Source organism: Brassica napus, chromosome C5, assembly GCF_020379485.1.
Source record: "Brassica napus cultivar Da-Ae chromosome C5, Da-Ae, whole genome shotgun sequence".
Classification (NCBI taxonomy): Eukaryota; Viridiplantae; Streptophyta; class Magnoliopsida; order Brassicales; family Brassicaceae; genus Brassica; species Brassica napus.
This window is the reverse complement of record NC_063448.1, coordinates 35,001,037-35,009,972: the sequence shown is the minus strand read 5'-3', so window position 1 is coordinate 35,009,972 and position 8,936 is coordinate 35,001,037. Positions and strand designations below refer to the sequence as shown.

Here is an 8,936-nt window from a genome sequence, read left to right as displayed (position 1 = left end):
AACCAGGAAGTTAACCTGGCGACGATCTACAGGAAGCTGTCGTGCCCGGATAAAAGCTCTCTCTCTCCTTCTGCGGGAGTAGGGTGAGTCCCGGCTGCATAAAAACATAAGGTCAAAAAGATGATCAACCAGCAAAAGGATCAACCACGTCCTACCTATAAAATTCCATCGATAAGAAGATCCGAGGAACATCATAAAATTGTATCTCTCCTGCCACTTTTTATTAAAAACTGGCTCTTTCCGGTCATTTTTTGGAAGCTCCTCCACGATCGGCAAGACGCTGCGAGGGCGAAGATGAAATCGCCCCTCTCCTCCATTAAGGGGAGCCAGATGATACGCAAACAGGACCTCGTTTATGCCAAGTGATAAATACTCCAAGTCGCCAAGATTTTGGATAGCTATGAGGATTCTCCAAGCCGGAGGGTTCAGCTGAGAAGGCGAGATCTCGAAAAGATAGCATAAACCAACAATCAGAGCAGGAATCACCCCCCTGAGGCCGGAGTCAAAGAAATCTTCGTAGACGGTGATTTCTCCTGGGATATAGCTGGAAGCACGTTCTTCCGAAGTAGGGACTAGGAGGATAACGAAAGAAGGAAGTGAATACCTACTCCGCCATTCCGCCAGCTCGTCCTCACCGACCGCCGAGGCAGGACCCACCAATGGGGAAGCCGCGTAAACACAAGATAACGGTAGGGGAGCCATCAGATCGCAGTCAGATCCTTCACATGGCTCCGAAGAGCTGTCTGATCGGAAAACCGGAGAATCCATTCTTCTCTTCAACCTGGCCCTATCAGCCGCCGTAAGAACAGAAGAGGTGGAACGTTTAGACATGATTCTGAAAGTTCCTATCCAATAGATCGCGGCAATAAGAAAGTTAACATGCGAAAACCTAACAAGCTAAGAGGCTCGATCTACCTAATAGGAATCCGAAGAACTAGAAGAAGGGTGAAATAAAACGTTACCTGAATTCGGGGTATCGACGACGAAAGAGCAAGAAATAAAGAAAGAATAAGGAAAGGGAAAGCCTATAAAGAAGAAGCCGTTGGGAGGATTCCCGAGGAAGCCGCGAGCCTATTAACTTCCGTATTTCGAGGAAGATTTGAATTTCAAATCATTTCCTTATCAACAAAATTGCGATCTCAGCGGGTCTCCTTCATTTAAGGGAATAAAATCTCCAAAGTCAGGCGGGAATCGGCGTGATTTATCCCATACACCAAATATGGAAACCCCATGGGATCCAGAACTCTATCCGGAACCTCTCCACAAAATTCACACTAGCGTCAAAATCTACTTCTACGCATTTAGGCGTCCTCTTCGGAAATAACTAGAGCCCCAGGCTCCGCCGTCTCCAAGGCGCCATCAGAAGCCCAGAGCTTCTCCATCTTCGACAAGAAATCAGCGGTTCAAAAATAGCGCAAGACCCCGGTCTGTTGTCAGGGAACCGGTCCTCCCCCGGGTTCAGAATGTGGTTCCGGCCTGAGTGGAACCCGGGATAGCAGGATTATCGGAGCGATGTCCTGCCTAAGGGAAGCCTGCTGAGAATGAGCAACTCCGGTTGACTTGAGTGCACAGGTTATTCCCCGAGTTCGATGACGAAATCGAGCAATAAGGGGCAAACTGTTAGGGAAAAATACTCAGGTATTGAATTTTTCCAGACACCAGGCAGGACACCGGCCTCTGGGTCCACGCTAGGAGGCACCCCGGGTCCCCGCTACGAAGTACTCTGGGTCCGGTCCCAGGGACCGCCCCCTTCCTCCGGGAAAAGGAAAACTTCCGATAAGGAGAACCTTCCATATTTCCGAATATGGAAGAGTTTAACCTACTCCAACCGGCTAAGGCTCACCTTAAGAAGACTATATAAAGGGAACCTAAACCCTAAAGCAAGGGATGGACACTTCGAGACTTCGAGATTAGAGCTAGGCGGCTAGAACTAGGGTTCTTACTCAAAACTGTTGTAGTTCCAGCTCTTTGATCTAATAAAACGTCTCTTTCTACCTTCTTTCTTATAAATCTATACGAATAGCAGCCTTATCCATCGTTCCGTAGTACTCACAAAGATCCTACACAAAAATCCCCTAACATTTCTGGTGGAGGAAGCATCCTTCAATGGTGTTTGGCTCTTGGCCTCATCGGTGTCGATGTGGTACAGTTCCTCTGTCTCTGCTGTTAGGTGAGATTCGTCGGGTTGTTTGCTCTGAAGGCGAATCTAGAGATCTGGTTCGCAGGCGGGAATGGTTCTGGGTTTCTATCAAGGTTTGTGTGGTTAAATAAGCAGTGGCTCTGATTGTTGTTTATGGTCGGTTGGTAGGCTGCTTGTCGATCTACGTCATCTTGTTCTCTCCTCCCAAGGCTACCTTTCAAGTTCATCTCTGAGGAAGCAGCGGTTTCTATATCAGATTTCAGCCTCTTTATTGTTTGTTCTTGATGTACCTCTTCCCGCAACACCGGTTAGGAGGTTTCTCAGCTCAGTTATGGGTCTTCGGTTCTCGAAGTCCACAAGTGTCAAACCGGTTCTCGGGACTCATTGACCGGCTTGGTGTCAACACTTGGTCATTGTACACTCCCGGTGTGGTGTTCTTGACTTTTTGTGCAGATTATGGAGGCGTACTTGTTTGGTGGTGGCAGCAAAATTGGCCTGTTTTCTTGCTGTTCGGTTCGGTGACGGCAGTAGCGGTATGGGACTCGGTTTCAAGTGCTTTGTGGCGTTGTGTACATGCCCAGATTTGGTGGCGGTTGCAAGGCCTCGTGCGGTATGTACTCGAAACCCTCTCCTATTGGTCATCTAGTGTTTCATAGACAGTGACAGTTCTAAGATTTGTGGATTTCATCGGGAACTAGCTACTCCATAAACGACATGGTAAGTCCCGGCATCCGAGGCAACAAGGAGAACCTCACATTCTCGTGATGTTCGTCAAAGGTGGAGAACAGTAACTGATTCCGAAGGATTTCGAAAACCGGGCTAGAGGAATATGTCGGGTTTAGTGGACGGACAAAGCTAGTTTTGTAATAGTTTGACTTTGGATCTTTTGTTCAAAATGGGTTTGTAACCAGATCTGATTCCTCTATTATTCCGGTTGAATAAAAAATTATATTTCAAAAAAGAAAAGATTGATGCTGGAAAGCATGGCTCCTCTAGTTCGGATTAAGGGAAGACTGACGGCTGAAGCTGAACTTCATTATGATCAAACGAGCATCGGGCAGTGAGTGATGTGTGAAGAGTCGCTTGTGACATAGGGTCACTTCAAGTTTTTAATTGGCCAAGTGGGTCGCTGGAAGTTTTTATTGTTGAAACGGGCCGCTAGGGGGGAGAGAAATAAATCGGTGACGAATTTGGCCTTATGACCCGTAATGTTCTGGGCCGTGATCCATGAAACTCTTGAAAGTGACCCAGACGAAACGACCGTAAGAATTAGCGACCCAAGCGGCCCAGAAGTTTCCGCACGTGTGAGTTCGAGATTTTTTTTTTTTTTTGGGTGACCGGTAGCAAAGGTTAAAGGTAATATTAACCATTCCTTTTCCCGCCGTTCACTGTTTTCTGATATTTGTGGTAATATTAATTAAACTAATATGTTATAAAACGCTAACTGGGTAATGGTGAGAAGCAGCTAAGAACTGGTGTACAACTAAAAGAAGCAACCCTACGATAAGAAGATATTCCTATCCTCTGAGGCCGTCGATGCTTATCCACCGTAACTGAAAAGGATGGAAACAATTAGCGGTGGTCGGAACGTCGGGTCAAGTAGTGGTGGCACAGGTAGTAAAGAAATCAGGACCAACACCGGCGAAGGTACAGAGTTTGAGCTCTAAGTTTCTGTATTTGTTTTTACAATTGTGTGCTTCCTCTATTTGGCAAATGACACTAACGGGTGCTCATGCTTGGACCGTAGGTTTGTGTAATTCTTGCATTGTGGTTATGGCTGGGAGGTGGATAATGTTTGACAATGGAGCTTGGGATTTCAAGATAGACAATGATAAAATGGGTAGAGCCGTCGATTCGTCCAGAATTAGAGGTGATGAGGAGTTAAAAACGTGTATTGTAGCTGCGTATGGGCTTTTGGGAAGGGAAGTGTTAGCCGAGATGTCGTATTGGCTGAATGATGGAGAGAGTGAAATGGTGGGCCTAGTGGCTTCTCCCGTCGAGATAGCAACGGACAAAGATTTTAGGATTTTCAAGGCGCTTCACCGGGCAGACAAATCCGTCAATCTCTTCGTAACATTAAGAGAAAGTGTTGGAGGAAAAATGATATTTCTAAGGTCGGAACGAGTAATATGGGTCCAAATGAATGCACCCGTTCGACCTCCTGATGAAGATGTTGCTTTTTTGATGGAAGTACAGCAAATCGAAGAACGCTACAAACGCAACTCTCTGTCTGGCGGCATGGTTGCGACGTCAAAGGACCAAGACAAAAGCGGAGAAACTCTTGCCGACGGGAGTGGGGCTAATTCAGAGAATTGCGAGCAAGAAAAGGGGAATGTTTGTGGAGATGACTTGGCAGTGGATAATAGAGAGAATAAGGAAGGCAAACTCGAAGAAGGAGGCGCAGTAAAAACGGCGCCAGATAATCTGCCTCAACAAATCTGTCTCATAGAAGATACGAGAACGCTAAGTGTTGAACAGGTCTCAGTGGAGAATGGAAATAATGGAGGAGCTCACGAAGATGTTGCTGCAGAAGATGAAGGCGATGATAGCGATTACGACTACAATGGCTGGCATGATTATTGTAGAAACGATTGCGTGACGGACGACGACGACGATTTTGTAGAAGGTCCAGGCAAAGGAAGAAGTGGTGGACAGTCTGGTGGGAAGGGTATTTGGCGTCCTGGCGGTATTGGTGGCACAGGGGCTGCAAAATCGGCGTGTGGTAAGAAGCAACGATCACGTGGAGGTGGATATATATCCAAAAATAACGATTCTTCTGTGGAAATCACCGATCTAGCAAGAGATCTTGGATCACCCTCCAGATTGGAGACAGAAGTAACAGAGACCGAGGTAGGTGTTGATGTTGTTCTTGTGACGCCCCCTCAATCTAAAAACAAACACACCCGGGTGACTGAAGATAATGATGATGATGCTGTTGTTGACACTCCTATTCCCCAGCCGGCCGCATTTCAGGGTGAAGAAGTATTGACGAAAGTCGGAGATAATGTGAGTGGTACTCCTACAGACGTTGGTTGTGCACCCAATCAAGCAACAGAGGCCGTTGAAAGTGGTGACATATGTCTCGAAACTCCCCCAAAACAATATAACACGCACAACCGTGAGCTAGAAGATGAGGACGATGTTGATCCTCCTGTCACCGCAACTAGACAAGTTCAGGGTGGAGAAGCATTCATGAAAGGCATACAAGTACCAGATATGTATGGATATAATGACGTAGATGGTGTGTATAATGAAATGGATGGAAGCAGCTGCAACCCTCTTGACATTGACTTCAGCAAGGAGGACTCTGACATATACGTGGGAAGGACGTTCAAGCACAAAGCGGAGTGCAAGTTGACGTTGGCTATCTACGCAATTGCTAAGGTGTGCACGTTTAAGCTCAGGCATTGCAAACGCCGACTGACGGTGAAATGCTACGAAAAAGAATGCAAGTGGAGAGTAGTGGCTGTTCAACTCGGTGATTCTCCAACTTATCTGGTTAAAAAGGCAATTCTGAATCATGTATGCGTAGCCGACGTTAGAGGGAAGTATAAAAAACATGGTACAGCCAAAGTGCTTGCAGCTCTATTGCGTTCGAAATACGAGAGGCTCTACTCTGGGCCGCGTGCTATGGAACTTCCGGAAATGTTGCGAACGGAATTCAACTATACATGCTCATACTGGAAAGCTTGGAAAGCGAAAGAACTAGCGATTGCATCTGCGCAAGGAACAGAGGAGGATTCATACAAGATGCTACCATAGTACTTCCATGTACTCAAGCTAGCAAATCCTGGAACAATCACCGATATTAAAACAGAAAAAGACAAAGAAGGAAAAACAAGGTTTAAGTATGCGTTCATGTCCCTGAAAGCATGCATCGATGGATGGAAGTACTTGAGGAAGGTGCTAGTGGTGGACGACACCCACATGTTTGGAAAGTACAAAGGTGTTTTGCTAAGTGCCAGCGGACAAGATGCTAACAGCCGCGTATTCCCGATTGCTCTCGCAGTAGTGGAAAGCGAGAACACAGAATCTTGGACATGGTTTTTCCAGAGGTTATCTACTATTGTAGAGGATGGTTTTGATTTAAGTATAATATCAGATAGATGCGCAGCAATTTTCGCAGCGAAAGATAAATGGTACCCACGTGCACACCATGGTATTTGTCTCGTACACCTCCAGTGTAACGTTAATGATAAGTTTAAGGGGCTGCAACAGAAAGCAATGGTTGGCAGAGCTGGGGATGCGTTCAGAGTTTCAGAGTTTAAGGAGATAATGGAGCTTATTAAACTGACGGATTGGAGATGCTGGGATTATTTGGAGAAGATCGACAAGAAGCTATGGACACGTTCACATTTCGAAGGGGAGAGATTTAACGTGATGACTTCTAACGCTGCTGAATCGTTGAATAATGCTCTTCTGCCCGCTCGTGATAGTCCTATATATAATGGCATTGTTCGAGTTTATTCGCCGGAAGCTGTGTACATGGTATGTGAGCAGCGCACCGAGATTAGTAAGATGAAGGGAAATGTTCCAGATAATATTCAAAAGATATTGGTCGAACAGCTGGTGCTGTCAGCGGGCCTTCTAGTTATGCCATGTTCGACTTGGTTATTCGAAGTTACGCACAGGCCAACTAATTTTGGTTTCACGGTTGATCTGGATAAACGAACTTGCACTTGCCTCGAATTCCAAAAGCTTGGTTTGCCATGCCGACATGCCATTGCTGCTGCTTCTTGCCGTAATATGCAGTACACCATGTTTGTTTGCAAACACCATCTCAAAGAGACATGGGCTGAAACAGTTAGGGGTATCATACTTCCGGTTCCGGATCCAAAGGATGTTGAAGTGCCAGCCGAAATACTAACGGTTGATCTTTATCCACCAACGACCAAACGAACGAAGGGAAGACCAGGAATCAAACGTAAACTGTCCGCAGGAGAGATACCGGTAAGACTGTGGTGTTGACTTTGAACAATAATTTCAGTAACGTATAGTAAATTCTCCAATTATACCAACTTTATTGTTTACATCAGGGGGGGGGAGCAAAAAACATAAGCCGAACAAGTGCTCAAACTGTTTTAAGGAAGGTCACAAGAAGACCACTTGCAAGGAAGTTAAGCCATGAATAGAGGATCTAGAAAGTCTGTATTTTGATAAAAACGACCAACCTCATTTTGGAATGTATTTTTATTGTAGATCACCGATGAACCTGTGTTTGTTTGGATATGGTGTACGGAACTAGTGTTGAGGTGTACGGGCTTTTCGTCCTAAATATATTATGGTTGTAGCACATATTTGTTGTACACCTATAGTTGATCAATAGATGCATAACATTAATAACAAAAGTAGATATTATATCCGAATAATGTCACAAGAAGATCACTTGCAAGGAAGTTAAGCCCTGAATAGAGGATGTAGAAGATCTTTTCAGACTCCGTGCTACTTGCAAGGCTATGCGTTCGTTGGCAGATGATGAAGACGTTTACGCTTCGTTTGATTTGTTTAAATACCCGTGGAGGCTTAACAGGTTTAGGCTCCGTTACCTATTGAGAAGATGCTATGCCCAGGGAAACCCAAGTACACTTTACATCAAGGGCGTTGAGTATTTTTACAGGCGAAATATGTACGTTGAGGGTCTTGATTTGATGAAGAGAGCAGCCGATGCTGGATTCGAGCGAGCCTCGTATACCTACGCCATGACAAGCAAATTATGGGATGATGATGGTGACCACTTCAGGGGATTTTCAAGAGACTACGTCGCTAAGATCGGACTGCTGGTAAGATCCTCGGCTGGATTGTGGAATTGGGACCATAACGACTACTTCCACATAAGGAGGCACGTCTTTATATCAACAGTCGCACCGATATTTTACAGCTGTCCTTGTTTTCCTCTATTGGAGGGACATTGGGCATTATGGGACATCGACAATAGGAAGGCTGAAGACATGTGTAACCGGTGCTTCTGGATAAAAGAGGTTGGTCTTTTTCTACGCGCCTTCAAGGCATCCACCGGTCATCCAAACTTTGAAACGTGGCGTTAAGACTTGTTGGATGGTGGTAATCTTCATGCACACTACTCTATCCTACGTACACCGATGTTAAATTGTTGCACACCAACAAATATTTCTAATCTTTCGAAGAGAATACTATTATGTCAATTGAAATGTAGGATACTATTATGTCAATTGAAACGTTGGATACAATTACGTCAATAAAAAAGTTGCACACCATATTTAAAAGTTGCACACCATATGTCTGCCGGAATAGATACTACAAAATAGATGCAACAATATATTATATTAAAGTTTCTCAATAATTTCCTTGAGTAATGCAATCTCCTCAGTGTTTTTCTTCAAGACTTTCTCCATCTCGTGGATCTGCTAACCAAGGTTTGCAATCTCACCGTCGTTTTTTTGGGCATCTTCGTCAATTCGATCGATCCGATATTCAACACGACCTAAGCTACGTATCTTGGATTCGTGGTCTTCAACTGTTTTCTTCAAACGTCGGGTTTCGTCTTCGATAGCGGCGGTCCATTCTTGCTTTCTGTGCAACCCGTCATTCTGGAAATAGGATTACAACTTACCTTTAAATCTTTGGAAGCAAAGCCAACAATTACATAAAAGATTACAACTCACCTTGAAATCTTTGCATACAAAGTATTTCTTCGGAATGGCTGCCGCTTCTGTAGAGATCTGAATGATAATTGCGCTTCCGCAAGGACAACGATCCGGGATTCCAAAGTTGGAGTCGTTCACAGCGTAAAGCATGTCCACATACGAGGCACCATCCG

General features: G+C 45.0%; 1 protein-coding gene across 1 annotated transcript; it reads left to right on the top strand.

The window, feature by feature from the left end:
- The first annotated feature begins 5,998 nt into the window (after positions 1-5,998).
- Positions 5,999-7,108, top strand: LOC106363621. The gene has a single exon (XM_013803336.1). It carries the CDS (start codon positions 5,999-6,001, stop codon positions 7,106-7,108), a length of 1,110 nt encoding a protein of 369 aa, XP_013658790.1.
- Positions 7,109-8,936: the final 1,828 nt, after the last annotated feature.